Source organism: Pagrus major, chromosome 15 (assembly GCF_040436345.1).
Source record: "Pagrus major chromosome 15, Pma_NU_1.0".
NCBI classification, from domain to species: domain Eukaryota; kingdom Metazoa; phylum Chordata; class Actinopteri; order Spariformes; family Sparidae; genus Pagrus; species Pagrus major.
In genome coordinates this window covers 26,183,447-26,204,730 of record NC_133229.1, presented here as the reverse complement: position 1 = coordinate 26,204,730, position 21,284 = coordinate 26,183,447, and the positions used below count along the sequence as shown (strand labels likewise).

General features: G+C 42.2%; 1 protein-coding gene across 3 annotated transcripts in view; it reads left to right on the top strand.

Annotated features, from left to right (window-relative positions):
* The window catches only part of ehbp1 (EH domain binding protein 1), a 151,343-nt gene that overhangs the window by 61,931 nt on the left and 68,128 nt on the right, over positions 1-21,284 (top strand). For all 3 annotated transcript variants that reach the window (XM_073481835.1, XM_073481834.1, XM_073481833.1), the window contains exons 11-13: positions 11,678-11,856; positions 12,603-12,651; positions 20,232-21,035. In XM_073481835.1, the coding sequence (XP_073337936.1) occupies positions 11,678-11,856; positions 12,603-12,651; positions 20,232-21,035 (1,032 nt within the window). The remainder of the gene's footprint in view (positions 1-11,677; positions 11,857-12,602; positions 12,652-20,231; positions 21,036-21,284) is intronic.

Sequence of the window (21,284 nt, the reverse complement as noted above, 5' to 3'; positions counted from 1 at the left end):
TGGGCTTCCCGTTGTTGTTTCATGCTGCAGGGCATCGCTGTCATCAAGTTAGGAAGAAGAAAGGTTTAAGACATTACTGAACAATCTCAACTGTTTGGATCCCTTCTGGAAAGTCTAAGGGAATGTTTAGGAAGGTAATGTTGTGGGTCAAGTTCTGTAAGGGTCAGTTTTAGGTTAGCGTGTTGTGGATATGAACTTGATATGTGCCTGAGTCTGGGATAAAGAAGTGAGGGCCATGTTTAAAAGACTTTTCAAGAGGTTGTTCCCGCTCAAGGGAGAGCTGATCTCCTCTTGAGACTAACAGGAATTCTGACTTGATACACAGTGTTGATCCTGAAGTCTTACAGGGCAGACAATGATATGTGGAATCATGTTGAGTAAATAGATAAATCACATGTTTATATGTATTCAGGGACTATTCTAAATTCTATTTTATATGCAGTTGTCATGAAAAATAGAGCGCGCGTGTTTTGTGTACTAATGTGCAATCTTGTGTGTGTTGTGAGGGATATATTTTGATCCAGTTACTGTAATGCGGCTATCATTTTTCCACCTCTTCCTCTGTTGGGTGCATGTCGAGTTCACAAGTTAAGCACTGCGAAAGAGCTCACTCTCCTCAATACCCGCGCCGACTGGTGTAAAAGGGCCTTCCGCAAAGCGCCGCTTGTAATCTGCCTTTGGTAAGTCCTCCTTAGTTTTATCTGCCAAGGATTACCTCACAAGCTGCAAGCAGGAGAGAACGAGGGAGACGCAGAGCAAGAGAGAGAGAAATGAAAAGCAAGTCAAACAGAAAACGATGAAGATGGAACAAAATGAAAACAAATCGCTGTGTAATCTCTGAAAGAGAGAGACCTGCTTTAGAGTTGAAGGGAAGTTTCCCTCGCCACTCATTTAGAGAGGGAATTGACTAATCCCTCCATGATTGATGTCTGCTATGAGAGGCTCTATAGCAGACTAATAGGGCTTATGAGGATGACCAGAAAGTCCTTTGTGTGTGCGTGCCTGTGTGTGTGTGTATAAATGTGAATGAACCAAACCTTTTTGTCTTGTGTATCCTTCTATCCAGTGGTCATAGAGGCCAGGGGTTTGAATGACATGGCGGCCGAAGAAGGGGTAACTTTATCTTAATCTGGTCTTAATCTGCCCCGGTCCTCCAGGTGTGTGTGGGCTTAAACCCAGAAGGATCCAGGGTTTTGGGGTGAGGTTTAAGGGGGCTTCGGGTGAGGAGATTGGAGTCCATGCACTTGAAAACTCCTTCAACCCCCAGAAGGTCTGAGACCCCCCGCACACTCTTGAAAACCGTGCTCACTTAGTCATGCCATACCTTCCTCCCGTCATCCTTAAGTGGCCCCTGCTACATTTTAATTGAATTAAACCAACCGTTCTCCATAATTTAAAAAGGACCTTAGAAGTACCTTATGAATTAGTCTGAGTGATTTGTCTTTCAAATCGTGTGTGTGTGTGTGTGTGTGTGTGGGCACACATGACCACTCATGTGTCTGTGTTTGAGGAAAGGAGAGTGAGTGTAGAAATGATAAGGCTTTAATTGCCTCCATATAAAGCCCTCCAGCACCCCCTCTTTTGGACTGTTATGGTATGCAGGTGTGTGCTCTTATGTGCTATAAGAAATACTAAGTGGCATTTCCAACGCTTAACTCACTGATCACCGAGTGGGATCATTCCCTTTAGCTTTGAATTCAGCACTAGTAGGAGCTCAGTTGACCTCAGCAAGATTTGATCGTGTAGTCCTTGATCATAATGCAGCCAGAACATACAGTTCATACTGTACAGCGGGTTTGCACTCTCAAAAATGTCTTCACAATTGATCTTTTGTTGGAAAGGAGCATCAGAGAATTTTGACTTGTTTCTCCTTAGAAAATTAATCAAACCAATGCATTGATTATCAAAAAACTTGACAAAATTGATTATTAGCTACTACTTGGAATTGAAGGTTCTACTGTAACACCTTTTTCTGGTAATGGTAACGTCTGTCCTTCAGTTGGTTGTTCTGTTTGTGAAGAATTAACCCTGATATATTTAGTGATTCCCTGACTTTCATCTATAACCATCAGTGGGTCAAATTTTCTCTTCGTCCAAGAAGTTAGTGCTTAACGAAATATCTCAAACCCTGACGACTGAATTCCTGTCAGCCTTCGCCAACTGCGAGCTAACGTTAGCATATCAAACACAGCACTCTAAAAAAAGAGACATTTCTTGAGGAAAATGGTGTAGCAATGGAGGTTATTAGATGATTTGCAAATAAGGATTTTTTGATGCATGAGATGGTAACATCAGCACCACCCGTATTTTATCAAAGGGGGTGACAACGTGAGCACCTGGGTAACCTTTTCTGCTAAATGTTAGAACTTAAAGCATCGGTGATGAATCATAAACTACTGCCTCACAGTTAATCACATGTTGTTTTCATTCTCTTTATTTTCTTTATCGACATCTCCTTCAACTCCTGTCATCCTCCTACCTCTTTTCCTCTGCCCCCACCACACCCTTCCTCCATCAGTATGTGTGTGTTGATGCATGTGTATTCTGATCAGGAGTCAAAGGGGTGACTTTGTAATTATGTTCATTTTAATTGGCTGTGCTATCACCCCTCTCATCACTTTGGAGCCCACGCTGCGCTGGACAATGGCAGTCTTTAGTGGGGGGTTTGCACAACTGCTGTGTCAAGACCCCCCCTCCACACACACACACATACACCTTGTACACACACACACATTCACACAGCCTCTTTACCTGCAGAACATAATTCCTAAAGTGGCCTCCTTAATGAGTTTTCCCTGCCCAGGCTTAGATTAATTGATAAATGGCGGTGTTATCGGCGCGGCTGATCTCTGAATCCATTGCACCACTAATTTGTTTGTTGAACATGGCAGTTAAAGGAGATTAATACGTTATAGATTTATAAGAGCCACCCCCACCTTTCTCTTCCTCCTTCCCTTCCTTCTCCCAAAGCTTATTTATTTATCAGAGGAAGATGAGGAGGCGGAGGAAGAGTGAAGAGATGGGAGGCCTTCAGATACTTTTAAACACACATATTCCTGATTTAAAGGGTATTTGTAGTATGTTGAAGGCGTCATGTTATATATATATATTATTGATAATATGGCTGCTCCTTGAAACACAACTCGATTTCTGAGGCAGAGACGTGTTATTCTGAAGCTTTAAAAAATCAGATAATGCTGTGTTGGCTGAGTGGTCTTTCCTCGTCATTATTATTTTTTTATTGTGACCGTAATACTTACTGATTGGGACATTTTGCTGCTGAAACATCAACTTGTCGGCGCTCTCTGGTGTAATAGTGACAGTAGCTGTGTTTACATGAACCCTAATATTCCAAAAATGCCTCATGTGACCATTTCAGTCGGAAAAAAATCAGATAAGAGGGGTGGTGCAGTATTTGATGATCTGTTCAATAGGAAAAAAATAATGTCTACTTTAATAACCATGTAAATGCTTAATCTGACCATTTCTTTTTGGTTGGAATAACTATTATTTCTATTATTCTTTCCACGCATGTTACTTTAGGTGACGTTGCTTCCAGGATGCAGAACGAATGAATGAATTGAATTTTCTTAATTGAGCTGGGAAAAAAACGTCTTTTTATTCCTCATCTGTTATATTTCCATCAGAGAGATGTTTGACAATGGGCAAAACCACTTTGCGCGTCAGAAAAGTTAGATTCTGATTAAATGCTTTGGTCGCTTATTGAATCTTTATTAAGCGTCCATGTAAAACATTAAGTTGTAATCTCTAATCAGAATTATTTCAATCTGATTGAAGAAGCACTGTCTATGTAACCACATCTAATGTTTCTAAATGACCTTCAACATATCTTTGGCATCTATGCTACAATCTCTTGTCATTTATTGGTTACAGATACATGCACATATCAGCTGATATATTGCTCTAGCTCTGAGCACAATCACTGACAAATATGGTGCATTCAAGTCACATCAGATTGACTGTGGATCAAAGCTGCCAACACGGGTGGCAAACATGGCAGCAAAGTTCACCAGTGTTCGAAGTGTGAAACAGTAATTGGACCTCATGACAACACCAAAGAGCACCACAACAGTTGGCCTGACAGTCACCGTTTTGGATGCGAGGACCAACTGAGTAGATGCATAAAAACACTGTTATTTCTGCATATTAGGAAAGCAAGTTAGGTAGAGTGTGACAGACACTCTGACAGATGGTGTTTCCCGTAAAACAACAAATTCTCACTCTGAACCTCATGTTGTAACTCACACGATAGAAAAGATGAAGATGGGCTCACCATCAGTACAATCAGTGATTTTGTCTTGTTTTATTCCTTCTCCATCGACCCCCACCAACCCACCCTCTTTACCGCACACACAGATACACACACTCAATCCCAAACCTACCCACCCTGCGTCTCTTTTTTTCCCCTCAGCCAAAGCTAATTTGCAGAGGCGTGAGTGTGGGTAATGCTACTGCCGTTTCCATGACAAGCTAAAGCCAGCGCTTACACCGCATTATGCCCCTGTGTTACACGTTAGGCGAGCATGCAGGCGGGTGGGCACACTGCAAGCTGGCACAGTCACTCGTTTGTCTGCTGCCTCCTCCAAACTGCGTTATTTCATGATGTTTTTCAGTGAATGGTTTTTATTTCAATTTCAAAGCCTTGCCTGTCCTCTCCTGTTCTGCTTTTTTTTGCTGCTTTGCATGGTTATGCCTTTGGAGCAGAATAGGCCTTGGAAGCAAAACAGTCCTGGAAAAGGAAACCGCTTTTCCTGATTTTTGCATTTTACATCTCAGTAGCCAACTGCCGAAAGGCCTTCTGTCTTGGCCTGCAGGTTCACTGCGAGATGGGAAGCATATCTGCTTCTGAGCGAATCACGAGCAACCCCCCATCGCCATCATGATGAATGTATTTACATATTCTCCTACTTTGTGATATTACACAAAGCTGTGGTGTAAAGATGTGTTTCAAAACAAACAGTCCAATACTACGTGGAATAGCAGCTGAGTGCCTTGCTCAAAAGTTGCAGGTTCAGTCTGCGAGCTCTCAGGTGTAAAGAGTTATCACTCTCCCTCCACCTGTTCACACACACAAAATGAAGCCTGACTTAACTAAACAGTGTCTACATGCGCAGTCACACATCGTGCACACACTCTTTCTCTCACGGCTCTCTTTGGAAGGAGCCCCTCCTCACTGTGATTACAACAGTAATGCGATATTTCCTTTGTATGTTAATGTGTATTATTTTTCACGCTACACTCGCTCTCCTCTCCTGCCCCAGCCTTTTGTCCTCCCCCCCTCATTCCCTATTGTTCCATCCACTCCACATCTCCATTTACATAATTGAACTTTTGATTGGACTTTGCCGCCTCCCCTCTGCTCTCATGCAGCCAACGTTTGAAATCCGAAGCATAATTTCATGGGTAAGATGACGCCAGGCGATCATTCTGTCTCTTTCTAATGTGAAGACGTCGGACGCAGAAAGCGCAGATTAAACAAATTGCTTGTTTTGATTGAAGGTGCAATTAAATAATTGAGCATGTTGATAGTTGGAGCCCAGCCAATCAGATGAGCTCTGCCAGTAGCAGGATGGACAGGCCACTTAAGTGTGCTAACCTTTATCCTCTTAAATGTGAACAGGTATTAATGTTTTTCAAGTGTTTTTTGAAATGTGTTCCCTACCTTCTCTATATGTATGCTTTCAGTTCAGAGTGTGTGTGTGTGTGTGTGTGTGCCTGCTGTTCAGTATCAGTACATTAGAGTTGGAGTGTGTGTGCATGTACAGTATGTGTGCTTTTACACTGTAAACTCTGTTGTCATTTGAAGTGAGCCTGTGTGTTTGTGTGCTTTGCAATGTGTGTGTGTGGACTTTTTTTTTTTTTTTTTTTTTTTTGCCGTAGGCTCCTTGAGCGGATTACAAGTTTTAAAGAGTATGAGATTCAACACCTCCTCAAATCTGACACTCTCTGACACTGCTTTGAAGCCATGAAAGTGAGATTGGAGAGACACGGAAGCTCTTTTCTCTCCACAGAGTCGTGGGTTTATGTCATTGGGTTGAGGCCAGTTAAGTTTCCATTGAAGCGTCATGCCCCAGAGGGAGAGACAAAGCTGCCACTTAAAGCGTTTTACTTGTGTCTTTTTTAGGACTCTGAAAGGCCAGTTTAATGACCTCCGTACTCTTATGTCATCTAATTTAGTATAATGCTGTGTGACTTTGTTTACATATGTCCATCTTCATTTAGAAGACCCAGATTTTCACCCCAGGGTTTGCAGTCATCCACTCTGCTAAAGCGTATGTCTTACAGCTAAAGGAGGGCTGTTCAGTTTAAAATATTCTTATTTTTTATTGACATAAGGGTTCAAAATTATCTGAGTCGGATATGAGGTACAAAAATTATATATACATATATTCATAGTAAATTAAACTTTATTTGATAGTTATTTCACTGTTCACAAACAATGAAATGCTCTGTAAACCATCGATTAAGCAACTGTTTGAATTTAATTAAATATAAATTTAAAATTAATTATTGATGGTCATTTTAAAGTGTGAAGCATGAAACTGTCTAGGAGCATTTAAAACTTGTAGGGACTGTGCACACGGCTTATTGTGCTCAAAGTGCCAAAAACAAACATTTGAAAAACTCAACAGCAATGTCTCTTTCCAGAAATGATGGCCTGGCTACTCTAGATAATTCACAGTAGTAGCAAAATCTACTTGTGGACTGGAGGCTCGTGATTGTGATAGCGCTGGATGTTACAAACAAATAACGTCTTCTTCCTGTATTTTTGCACCACAAGCTGAGTGCCATCATATCATATTAGAGAGAAGGCAGACATCTCCATGGCCAATACTTTCACCAGAACAATCTAGATAGATAAAATAGAACTAAGAGGACAAATCTGTATTTGTATTTTGGGGTGAACTGTTCCTTTAACCCATGATCCCTAGCCCATCCTCGCCATGTATAATGGTGGTAAAGAGGGATTTACTGTTGGTATAGTGCAGTTAAACTCACAGTAAGTCAGTGGATGTTTGCTAAGTTGCTCTAAAAGATATTTTAAATTACTTCTGCCCTCATACAGTACAGCAGATATTGGCTTATTGCCCGAAACTAAAAGAAACAATTTCCAACCTCGCCACAGAATTGTTCTTTTGCTTAAGACCTAAGATCGACCTGTGACAATTTTCTAATTTTCCATATCACGGTTCATCCGCTTTACCCATCATCTCGAATCACATGCCGCCCTCCAAAAAAGAAAATCACATTGCTGACACCAAAAATCCTCCTCCTGACACCAGCACCAACAGGAACCTGGATGCTTCTATTCCCAGGTTTGCTCCTATCTTGTCATTCAGGCATTGTAGTGAGCTTAACCCCCCTTCTTTCTCTCTCACATCCTTTTCCCTTCTTCCATTTTTTTTTTTCTTTCTTTGCCCCGTCGGATGTATGTTGTTGACACTGAGGCATCAGGAATAATGGAATCGCTTGTCAGTGGCTTGTATTTTTCACCCAGGCTGTTAGGGCTGTGTATAATAGTAGCAGAGGAGGAGGAAGAGGGGAGGTTATGTGCCACTGATAGTAATGAAGGTTGCCTTTTCATTTTTTAATATGGAATGTTTGTGGGCCGAGGCAGTGCTCTCCGCTAATCCTACCCTCGAGCCGAGCTAGCTACACGGCTGTGTCAGTGTTACACACACACACACACACGCCCAGTGACATTCACACAGACAGATAAAAGACAAACACACACACGCATTACATATATGTGCACACCTTCCTCGAGGCTAGAGAGCAAACTGTTTGATAAGTCAGGGTGCATTTCTGCTCCTCATGAAAATTTCACTCCTCCCGTGTTTGTGTCTTAAGGAAATGCAGCCGGTTCCTGTAAAAGAAGATATGGTATTTGTTCAATATTTGATGGATATGAAAGCTTGAGAGCGTAGATGCATTTGTAAACCTTTATCTGGGAAAGGCCTTAATGGAACAGTCTGGTCTGCTGATTGAGGAAATGACATCTGGTTGAGTTGTGATGAACGTGCAGTCACTGCGAGTCTTTGGATGAACTCCATGTCGCTTCTATAAACTGGTTTGTCAGGAATGAAGAAAGAATTGCTCTCATTGACACATTTGCTTTGTTTGACAGAAGTTTTTAAAGCACCAAAAGTTGAGTAAGTTCATAATGTGTGTGGGGGAAAAAAGGGCAGATTGTGTTGCATAATTATTTGTGTGTGTTTTCTCTTGGCTTAGACACCTGTATGTCGAAGGGTGTGTGGGTAAGCCTTAAAGTCTGTGTGTCCCGCTGGCTAATGTATGTTTTTTTTTTTCCACTGGCTGTGTTACATAGGTGTGTATTTGTGGGTGTGTGTGTGTGTGTTTTCCGCCGGCTAGGGGTCTGCGGCACTGGAGTGTGCTGTGTGTCTAATTGCTTTAATAGCACCTGGTCTCTAATCCAAGGTAATTAGAGCGCTCAAATTAGACAGCTACTTTCAACCGTCACTTGAAAAAGCAGAAAGGGAAGGCCTGAAGGAAGACCACTCCACACTTAAACTCTATACACGCACACACACACACACACACACACACACACACACACACACACACACACACACACATTTTAGTGACACACACAAACATGGTGGCAAAAGCAGAGAATAACTAGAGAAACAAGTTTAGTTCAGTCGGCTGAATGTGCTTGTGTACTGAGAATTTAGAGAAATGTATATCTTTCCTTTTAAGTCAGAACACCCAAATTACACCAAGTTAGTCAGCAATATTTTAAGTTTATTGAAATTATTTGATGGGGTTAAAAAACAATTTCTTGTTTACACTGACCTCCCCCTTATCCACATACAGTAATAGCGACAGTGTTTTAATCGGTATTGACTCTCTGACTTTCTATCACTTTCTTTCTCTTTTCTTGCGTTGTTTGAGTGGCACACAGGCATTGTCGAGGCTGCCTAAAACGTGTCTGGAGAAGCTGTGGGGAAAGGTTAAGGCCCTCTTTTAAAGCCGGAAATGTCAAGTGTCCGCCCCTCAGGCTCCCGCTACCGTCTCCCTGTACTCAGACTGCCATAGGGGCCTGCATGTGACTCACACACACACACTGGTGCAAAGGTTAGGAGTTGCTATTAGAGATGGCTTCCAGTCTCTTTCATCTGGTTTGGCCCTTGTGGCATCTCAGCAGGCTCCAGGCTTGTGGTCACAGGTTAAACTACAACAATAGAAGAGTAAGAGACATCCAGGTGCTTTTGGATTACTTCTAACTGACTGCTGTTGCATTTATTCCATCCTTTTGTTTATTGCTGGCGAGATTAAAGGTGCATTATGTAGCTCTGAGGAAGAAATAGAGAAAAATCTTCATTAATTGATTTTTCATGACTGAATGAACTGAATAAACAAACTGTCCACAAACTACAACACAATTTCATATTGTTTGTTTTGTTTGTGTTAGCAGGACCGTTCTAAGTAGCCACTTTTCTAGCTTCAAACAGTGTCCAGAGGACATTATTGCCCTTTGGGGACCCGTTTTAATCAGTTATGGAAATACATTTGTTGTAAATGTAAATATTACATTTCAAATTTTCAAAACTACATAGTGCACCTTTTGTTTTGTTTTTTTGGCTTTTTTAATGATAGCCCTTTTAATGATTTATCCTCTACAGTAAAGGCTTTTTAATATTTCCTTCCTCTTTTTTATATTTTCTTTTTTGGAGTTCCTGGATTGCGTTTGTAATCACCCTTTTCTCCCATTTTCCAATAGCCCCCCAACACAGTTTTCCCCTACATTATATTAAATAGAACAGCCGGTCATCTTCTCTTTTTTAGCCACTTTTCTAACGTCAGAGTTAGTTTCGTGGGAACCTTATTGCCCTCTGAGGACTGCTTGTTCATTCAGTTTTGGAAATATGTTCAATACTGTTATTACTTCTGAGTTGTACTGAGTTTGGTTAGCATGGTAATTAAGTAGTGTGGTTGTACACTTGTAGGTCTCAGTATGAAGATTAATCACGTCTCTCCCTTTGAAGTAACATCATCAAGCCAGTCTTAATTTCCAAATAAAACAAAGTCTGTTTTTCTTTTCTTTCGTACACCCCTGAATAACATTGTTGCAGCACGTTGTCATGGCCTCTGCAAGAGGCTTAAATATGTTCAAGTCAGCACACCATCACCTGATAACACTGTTTTCCAAAATTTGTAATAACAAACTTACCAGTTCTTTGGCTCTGCTGCTCTTGCAGTAGATGAAAGCCACCAACAGAGGGGGTTGGTCGGCCACCACAAGCCTTGTTACACGGCTAAGGCTGTTTTCTCTGGGCCTTCACTGTGTGTTTTTAATAAAACTGGGTTAACTCATTATGGTGGGCTGTATCAGGTTGTGTTAAACAAGTCTTCACTCACTTTTCACTCCTAAAGGTTAAGTAAAGGTTTGATTTGCATAACCATCATGTGTTTTGAGATTAAACATCACCTGGTGAAATTAGCATACTGCCGCTGCCATCTAAGCTAATATTGTACAGGAAGGTACATGATCAAAACGGAGTAGACATGACGGTTTTGCTGCAGGGCATGACGTCCGGCGCCTGGTACTTTATGCAACTGTATTAAGTAATAAGAAAGTCTTAAAGTAGATTGAATGTCATTTAACCAAATTACATTGTATATTTCCCTTAATTTTTACACTTAGTTTTAAAAATTGCATCTCATCTGTGTACTGATATGAAAGCCTTTTAAAAGTTGAATCAAGCTTGTTGTAACTTAGACACACAGCTTAAACATATTGTGCCGTGTAATTAAGGATATCAGTCTTATTAGTCATCTGTTAATGTCATTGTCTTGCACACAATAGTAATATGCACTTGGATTTTAAGCATATTTCATAGTCTTTTTGATCGCCGGCCTCTAATGAATTTAATCAAATCTCAGTGACATTTTTGCCATTTCTCTCCAAAATGATCTGAGAGAATTAGCCCATATCTGTCGCTCCATAACCAGATTAGTGAATAGCCCGCTGAATAATCAAAATAGCATTGGTTCTGCTGGCCGTCAGAGGAAGACCAGTGTCTCCACGCCGCCATGGATTTGTGGGATTTTGAGTCTGGGAGAGGAAAAGGCTCCTAATGGTGAAAGCTTTCGACCCAGATAAGACTTCAAAGGCGGAGCTAATTAATAAGATGTTTACATTATCCACGGTCATACGCTGCTTTGTGCATGACCCTTCGTTATGGTGTGTGTCTGCGTGTGTGTGTGTGCACGTGCATGTGTGCGCTCATTGTATGTCAGTAAAGCAAGCTAATTGGATGGTTGGGGGTTGCTAAGTAAAACATTTAATTGAGAAATAAATAATGAAAGGAGCTCCAACGTGGAGGAAGAGGGGTGACAATGTGCATTCTTTAAAATATAACCATTACTGCAAACTAAATCTTTTGTGCAAAGTATACAGCGTTAATAGTACCGTCTTGAACCAAAAACACAACATCATTTATGTTTTATTTTAGATGACCCTAGGAAATGAAGTAAATTTCCAATGTGATTTGTTTTTAAAGTTTCTTGTTCTTTATACACCATACAAAATTTGCAGAAATTGAATCCGTAGTCTGGTGGGATGTGAAGGTGTAATATTTCAAAGATTAAATTCAAAATCTTTTTCTTCTTCCTCCTCCTCTGCCTGCAGCCCAGCCCTGTCCCGAGTCCGGTTCTGGGAGGGAAGCCCAACGCCAGCCAGTCCCTGCTGGCCTGGTGCCGTGAGGTCACCAAGAACTACCGCGGGGTGAAGATCACCAACTTCACCACCTCCTGGAGGAATGGGCTGGCCTTCTGCGCCCTGCTGCACCACTTCAGGCCTGACACAATGTATGAAGCACACAAACTCACACGCTCACAGTCAGAGAATGTTTCTCTTTCAAAATTAGGTTGAGAATTGAGATCATCCAGTCAAATTTGGGTGGAAACCAGACTGTCGACACCTAAAGAAGTAAACAAAATGGTGAAGAAGCAAAAGTTTTAGATCAAAGACGGTGAAATACTTAGAAGAAGACTCTTTCTCATTTGTCTCTTTGAAAAACTTGGTATCATATTTTGCACACAAGATCTGTCACCATGCTTTGTCTTCATATCCATTGTTCCTTTCAGTGTGTTTGATGTTTAAAAGTTGCAGCCATCATTTTCTTGTCGTTTTTGTGCTTATAATTCTTTAAAAGTGTTCTGTGTATGTGCGTATGTGTGAGAGAGTTTCCTTAAATGTTTAGTATTTAATGTATTTAACACTCAAAAGTACAGAAAGCCTGCAGCCCCATCAAGAGAGCAGACGTGAAGATAATTTATCAAAACCATGCTACGTGTGTGTGTACGTGTGTGTGTGTTTATGCTTGTGTGCCCTTCCACCCCGGTGTGTTATTTTTACATATTTTCCACTCTATTAGTTCTGTTGATTGCACTGCTATGAAATTGCATGTTACAGTTCTAATGCCATTACATGTGATGCATATTTAAACACAACACTTTCTCCGCTATCTCTCTCTGTCTCCCGTTCTCTCTCTCTTCCTCTTTTTTTCCCCCTCTGCCTGCCTCCTCTCCGACCCTCCCCACTGTTCTTCCAGAGACTACAAGTCGCTCAATCCTCAGGATATTAAAGAAAACAACAAAAAGGTAAGAGGCAGCCACCGCTGGGCCCTTCACGCCACTTAGCTCCCTCCCATCCACATCTCCATTTGGCCTTATTTAGAGATCTGCCATTAATCCCTGGATATAGTGTGCATGTGTGTTTCATGGTTTGATGGGGGAGGATGGAAACGCACATGAAGGCAGGGAAATGCCTCACAATCACACATATACAGAATGTTATAATGACAGTGTTACTAAGACGTTCCTCCTGCTGTGAGGTGTGTACGTTGCCATGTGTGCCCAAAGCATAACTTAGTCACCTGGCAGAGGTGAGATGGTATCTTAACTCAGCTGCCTGCTGGGAGCTTACAAAACTGCATCTGCTTTGTGTGTGTCGATGTCAGTGTGTGTATAATAAGAGCATATTTGTCTTGTGTTGATTAGACTGTTTTGTTTGTACGTGTGTGTAGAAAAAGGTGTGCAGGAGGCATTGTTGTATACCAACTGTGGTCCATGCTGGCTCCTTGGTTTAACTCTTCTTTTAACAAATAACAACTAAGGCTGCTCGGTATTGGAAAAAACTGACATTAAGATATTTTTTTCTGCAATATACAGTATATTGCAATACAAACAATACAAAAGGTTTCACCAGATTACTTAAATTAATCTACTTTTCCTTTGAGTTTAATCAGCAGCTCCTCGTCCTAGTGTTATTTAAAATTTAAAAAGTTACGTACTTAACTTTGAAGGTAATCTAAACATTAAGGGGTTTACTGATCGGTCAAAACCATCATTACCCCTTTTCTGTTCAAGGGCTTATTTGAAGCCAGTGCCTATCCTTGAACCAGTTCTTTACATTTCGACAGCCAATTACCTTTCCTCTTGAGCGTGGTTGCCGTCCATAGCAATCAATTGAGTAGCACAAATGCTTTTGAACGGCTATGTTTGGATGCCAATGTAGGCAAGCAAAGCCAGGTGCAACTCTTGTAAAAAGTCGATGTAGTCAGCCGTGCTGGGAAATCGGAGGCGTATACAGTGACAGAATGATGTGACTGTACAGTACCTCTCATTCCCATGGAAAAGCAAACCGTTGAACCAGCAATAGCACCAGCCCAGAACTAGCACTTGGTTCACATTGGTGGAAAGGTGGCATGTGACTCATTTGAATGTCACTCAGTTGCCCGGCTCCTCCCGGCTCCCGCTAGACAAAAAAGTTCATCTGCAGACTCTACACTTAAAGATGAGATGATACCTTCACATGGATCTAAGTTTTTTGGCCATAAAAACGCCCAAAATGTAGGCACCAACAGAGTACATAAGCCTAGCTAGCCAACCTGTCTACTTGCCATAAACACCTTTACTATGTCATAGCACATATAATAAATGGCCAGGCCTTACTAGACATTTCACTTCCTGCCATGTGACTATAGCACATGCGCACATTGCAATGTTGATGCTGACACCAGTGTTTCCCACACATATTTTACTTGGCAGTCCACAAGGTATATTAACAGCCTCCCAAGTATTATTGACGATCCATTTTTGCATTTTATGCTTCTACATCCAAGAAAACGATGCCGTCCCCAATCGATTAACTTGTGGACAATCTGCCCTCGCTGTTCCCCTCCCGTCTACTGTCAGTCACACATGCTATATAGACGGAGAGAGAGACGCTCTCTGGTGTTACATCCTTCCTGTAACCGTACTGATTGTGATGCGACCTCTCCTATTTAATGTAGGCCTACTTATGAAGTTGTGTTTTGAAAGGTCTTGTATTGTAAGTGCACCTGGTTGTTGCGATGTCGTTCGGCTTCATAATTAACAACAAGCTGCCTCAACACGTGGCTCACCTGCTGTTATTACAATGAAATCACGGGCGAAAAGTGTGTTTTCTTTGTAAAAACGTACTGCTGACCAAGAAAGCAGATAATGTTGCTGGTGGAGAGAAAACAGAAAGTCTACCAACGCAAGTACACAGCCATTCTGTGGGAAACACTGGAAACAATATATTGTGTAGCCCATATTACCAAGCACACATATGCCCTCACTCCTAAACCTTTCCTGAATAACCCATTCACACCTATTTTCCTCTTTGCCCTGTGTCATTGTATCTTCGCATTCACAGTTGGAGGTGCACACTCGCACACATCCCCGTCTACCCTCTGTCCCTCCGGCTCTACACGTGCACAGTCACTTTTTTTCCGTACACACTTGCAAAACACACAAATGCACACTGCTGTCTTTCCCTTTCACTCTGCTACTACACACTCGCACACGTATATACACACACATACGCCCTGTCCCCTCTTTGGCCCCGAGGGCTACACAGAACGATATGCGTCGGGTTCCTGCAGCTTGATTTCCTCTTCTCATACACACTCTGGCTCAGCGATAACCTCTGGTGGCCCTGTTAGGCATGAATGCTACCCTGTTGACAATAACCACAGTGGAGGGAGAGGGAGAGACCCAATCCCATATCTGCTAACTGCCCCCCACCCCCCTCCAGGTGCTCAAGTAGCCCTGAAGAAATTGGTTAGATATAAGTAATATGGGAATATGCCGTAGAAGGTGATACCTGGTGAATAGCTGCAACGCTGTACCAGCTTCTCTGTAAAGATCCACACCAGCTGCTGATGTACATTTGGCCAAGCGAGCTGTTCAGTGCACAGAGGAGACACAGGTGGATATCAGCTAACCGCCACGGTGGTCATGTAGCCCTCAAGAATCTGGGCACATACGTACTGTATGTGAGCAGCATTTGGGATAAACATGTTTAACAATGTGTTGGCTAGTGAATGTATGTCAAGTCCTTGATGATGAACCCTGCAGGGCTAGATTTGTACTTTTCTAGAAACATCCAACGGTTCCTACAGTCTGAAAGTGTCCTTAAAAGTTGAATAATGCATCATCAACATCAAGAAATGTCACATCATCATGATTTTAATTGTTTTATTCATTAACAATAAAAATTGCAATGCAAAATTGATTATTCCCACCTATCGTAGATCATATCACAATCGATGATCAATGATTTTTTTTCCCAGCCTATTGCAGCCCTTACTACACAGAAACAAACTAAATTAATTTCCATGTACAGTGACGGTAAGATCTGCAACTAAACTGATTTTCTCTCTATGTGAGATGTGATGTCTGTGGGCTCTTATACAATGGAAGCTGTTGGTATGTTTCCAGCTCCTTCACATGCAGTAATTGTTCATGTAACTCGACTGGTGTTGTAGGTGACTGTGATTGTGAGAGCCAGTGGGGTCAGGTGAAAGGAAAGAGAGGTAATGCACTGTGTGGTTTCATGTTGCACCCTGAAGGTGTCGAACAACAGAAGGGTGATCGTGATATTGCTTGCAAGGAAAGAGAAGCTGCTCACACCAGGCACAGGCTTGGACAGCATAGTGTGGCAGGTTCAGGACCCCAAAGAGCAAAAAAAATGACTGAAGAAGCAAAAATGGGAGATAGGGCAGCAAAGAAAGAAATGTTTGAAGAGGAAATCAAAATGTGTGAAGAACATATAATGAATGATGAAAAGAGACTTCTGTCGAACCCACAATGCTGTTATAGAGCTGCTTCATAGGGAGTTATTAGAATGTATAGAATTTATTGAATGGGCAGCAGAAATGGAAATGTATAGAAACGACAACTATCTCTGCTTTTCATGGCTAGTTGATAGACAAGCCCCCTCCTCCTTTCACAGTCTATCTGTGAAGAGTGATTGCAATGAGCTCAGACTGTGCTGAATTATGACAGATAAGGACAATCAATATTGGGGGTGGGTAGAAAAAAAGAGAGAGAAGTGAATATTTAGAGCATTTACAGCCTTTGAAAGGATCCATTATCAATGGATATATGTATGTATTCTAGTCTGTGGGTGATTATATTTGTGTCCACATGTTGATCTGTCTGTCTGAGGAGTTTGCATGTCGAGCTTGCGTGTGTGTTTGTACTGGGCGCTCCTCCGTCTTGTCTGTTTAGTCAGTGTGCTGTTGTGTGTGTGTGTGCGTGTGTGTGTGTAATGAGGCCAAGGAGAAGTCATTTGTCATGCCATCTGATAGTGTAGCACCAAGCACCAGGCTAAAGCTCCCTGAGCACAACCGTGAGGGGTTGGGCTGAGGGGAGGGGGCGTTGATGATTGACAACGATAGATAGCTGTCAGTCACTGAGAGGGAGCGGAGGGGGGAGCAGGGAGCAGTGGCCTGGGGCAGCCGACGGTGACATTTAGTCCAGACCCAAAGCTTTGTCAGTTAGATGATGGAAAGTGAGAAAACTAGATATTTTCCAAAATACATGATATCCATATTGGACAGAAATGTTGCTTTCAGAAGTCCGTGTTGAAAGGATCAACTCTATTGACAGGATCGTTTCAAATGTTTTTAAACAAACAGTAAGGCTGAATGATATAGTTGAAATAATTTTTGATTTTTTTTATAAGCCCCCGACTCCTCATGGGTCCCCAGAGTTACTACAGGGGGTTTTAATTAGTGTTTGATAATGTTAATACAGTTTTTTTCACATTAACATGAATCCAACATATTTGTTAAACAAAACATTTAATTTACACGTGATTGATGGTAGTCTACCCATAATTCCTCATGGTCAAGCATAACAACAAACTGGTCACTTACCTGTGTATGATTGAAACAAGTTGGCCAGTAACTTGTATTGTTGTCCCAAGTGTACGGACATTCTTGGTAGCCACAGTGGATTGTTTTGTAACTTATCGACGCTGACATACCCTCCACCTCAAAAACCACCTAGCATTAGCCATGTCTCCTGTTATATACTTTATTTTTTGTCATTGTCAACAAATCTGACAAAAAGACCAAAACCAAGTATTCTCTGTGCAACCAAAGCCTGATATATATTAAAACTCTGTGTCATAGAGCTCCATTATTGTTCTTCTTAATGAGCTAGGATTTCAGTGGGTGAGTGTCACAGACAGGGAACGGGTATAAGAAAGTATCGAGACAGACCAACCCATCACTGATTCTGATGTTGTCTTGTTATTTGTTGACAACAACAAAGATATAGAATATCGCCATCCATATCCTTTAAACTGCAGTGTGTCCATACTGCAGGCCAACACCACAGACAACACTTCAGGTCTCCCCTCTATAATCATCAGTGTCTCAGTATGACATGATCCGCGCTTGTCAAGCTGTAAGAGAAGATATAGAAAGAAAAAATCATGACACCGAGGTCAAAAAGACTGTAGCGCATGTCAAGACTAACACCGACCCTGAAACAAAACCCAGCTCGAGAGCCTCCCTCCTCACGCAGCTCTCACTTTCTCCCACTCTCGCTCTTTTCTCTCTCATTCTTTCATTCTCTCCCTATTGAGCAGCAAAGTTGTCGCTCTCTTTCACAGCCTACCCTGGGCGAGAGGGGAACAATGTAAGCACACTTTGCTCCCCTGAATACTTGTTAGAAACCCAATCAGGCCCTCTTATTCCCCATATTCTTTTTCTTTCTTTTCTCTCTTTCTTTTTTCTTTCACACTCCCTTCCTGCAAAGAGAAGGAGGGGGGAACTTAAACAGGCTCGCTGTAAAGGCAAACTCCTCTCTGTTCTCCCTTTTCTCTTTTCCCGCCGTCAGGTCTTTCTTCCTGCCTCGTCTCTGCAAGCACAAACACATACTTTCCATCAATAGAAAGGGACAAAAGAGGTGAGAGTGAAAGAGACTCATCCTGACAAAAGACATCATAATTGATTGTAAATTGAGAAACATCTCTCAAGTTAAATCACCTTCGTATTCTCTGTTTCTCTCCTATTCACTTGTCACCAAATACAGTTGGAAAAATTTGATATACTACAATAAAAAAGCTATTCTGAGCTGTGTCCAGAATCACTTCCTCGTTCACTTTTCACACAGTTAACACTCAATGAATAAGATTGTAGTGAATGGTAAGACTCGTAAATGATCACGATTTTGTACCATCACTGGCACGTGAAGCATCGCATTAATCTTGTTACAACAGGTTAACATTATTTCAGCTGTAGTTGCCTGAGATGTAGCTTTTGACTGACAGTTCAACGTTGGATCTCCTGTTAAAAGCACTACCACACAGTGCTGTGCAAGCTTAGACTTCACAAGAGCTTGCTCAAAGTTCAGTTCACGCAGATTTAAATGAACTAGTTAATGTTCAAAGTTCATAATTTTGAATTTAACCAAGTTCACAGTCCCGAAAATGAATTGATTCACGTCTATTTCTCCCATAGTCTCCTATATTAATTTAAGTCGTAACAAAGTAATACAAGGTTTACTAATAAGATTTTGTTTTGTTTCTGGTTTATTACATTTTCGTTTAGATAACTTCTTGTCTGTTACTGAATAGAAGACTACTGTCGAGCAATGGCGAGATAAATAGATAAAAGTTCAATCATTGTCAGATGATAGTCAATGAGTTCAGACTGTTTACCTGCATGCAACCAAAGCCTGCTCAGACGTGATTGGTCAACTGATCGACTACAATTGGAAACCAGAGCATTTCTGATACCAAAATCTTGTCCCTTGCCTTCAGTTTGTGCATTCATATGCAGATATCTGTTTATAAAGATTACCCTTGGGCGAAGCGCTCAGCTCGTCCTTAAATTTGAAGTTGCTCAGTGCCAATTACTGAGACACAGAAGTTTGACAAGCAGGGACTTAATGAAAATCATACATGCTCAGTAGACCCCTTCTCTGGATAAATAAAGGTAAGAAAATGTGAAGGGGGAAGAATTAGAAGGACTTATACTGAAGCAGGACAGGGCTGAAAAAGAGTAAGCAGGCTCTTCAAAACAATCCCCGAGGTAAATAAAGGTTAAAAAACACGGCGAAGGGTTTTGGAAGTCAGAGAGGGAGACGGAGAGAAAGAGGGAGCGATTGATAGACTGGGGAGATCTACGGAGGCAGTGAAACAAACGAGAGCTGCAACAGGTTGGAATTAGATCAACACTATCAAGCAGGCCAGATACAAGCTGTGATACCTGTGAGAGATGGATGGGGAGGATATGTGTGTGTGTGCAGGAATGGAGGCAGTGTCTGCGTGTGTGTGTGCTGTTAATCTATTTATTTACCTGTCATTGGCTGCGATAATGGTTTTCATCCCTTCTCTCTCTCTCTCTCTCTCTCTGTCTCTCTGTCTCAGTCTATCTGGTGATGGGGGATTGGGTTTCGTGTGTCGCTTGATAATCAAACCTGTATTTTCTCATCAGACTCTAATCAGACCAATTACACGCGTGACGGAGAGCGTGGGCAGGTTGATGTAGGGGAGCGATAAGGATACACACTCACACACACACACTTTGGGATTAAGCGCTCTGTCTTGGGGTATCTGCGTCTCTTATCGGGGACAACCATCCCTGACATGACCTGTCAGCAGTCATGCCATATGTGTCTCTCACGCACAAACACACATGAGAACATACACACATGGATCATACATACATGGCACCATGCACCAATTCAACCTATGTCTGAAAAAGAAGCCAGACTTCTGCTATCTCATCAACCATTGTCACCCTTCCATCCCTCTCAATCTCAATCCACATTCTTTCTTTTATTCAACATTTCTTAAACAGTAAACTCAATGTTTATTTCTCAGTTTTGTTCACTCGTGTGTCTTTTTTTGGCAGGCATATGACGGCTTTGCGAGCCTGGGTATCTCCCGTCTCCTGGAACCATCAGACATGGTGCTGCTGGCCATTCCTGACAAGCTAACAGTCATGACCTACCTGTACCAGATCCGGGCCCACTTCTCCGGCGAGGAACTCAACGTGGTGCAGATAGAGGCCAACAGCAGTCGCAGCACCTACAAGGTGGGCGACTTTGAAACCGACACAAACGCCTCCATAGACCAGGACAAGTTCTACGCTGAACTGAACGACGTGCAGCCCCGTCAGGCTAACTCTGAACCTGTCGCCTCTGCTGGGGCTGAATCTAATGGCACTAAAGCCGCAGAGGAAGAGGCGATGGAGCTGGGTGGGAAAGCGGAAGTAGGAGCAGCCAGCTTTTCAGCAGCAGCGCCTTTACAGTCCTCACTTCCTGTCCCATCACCACGCACAGCATTAGCAGCCTCAGCAACAGACTCGACCCACGCGGCACCATCAAGCTCTGAGGACAGGGGGAGTCTGCTCAAAGCCAACACTTTAGACCTCAGCGAGTTACCACAGAGGGTGGAGAGAGAGATGGAGAAGGAAAGACAGCAGAAGGATGAGGTGGGAGAGGAAAGAAAGGAGGGAAGTGCAGAACCAGGGTCCCCCACTAGGAGAGGGGCCGCCTTCTCCTCATCCCCATCCCACCAGAAACTGGGCTTCTCCTACAACAGGGATGCTGACCTCATCAAGAAGAAGAGGGCCAGCCTGCGTCACTCAGAGTCTGAGCCCGTCTCAGAGACCAGCCCTCCTCCAGTCAACCACACAGACGCGCCTCCCAAACAGGTAAACACCCGGACAAATAACAGCGTGTGCTGCAGCAGTTCTTTTTTTCTTTTATTTTATTTCTAATAATTGTTTGACCTTTTCATGACTTTATAAGACAGGACAGCTCGGAGAGAAAAAAGGAAGTGGGGCCACAGGTCAGATTCAACCCTGGGCAGTTGCGGTGATGACACAGCTACCGGGGCGCCCTTACATAGAGTTTTTTGTTTAAAAAAAATTGTTTCATGGATTTTCCTCAAGTACAAAAGT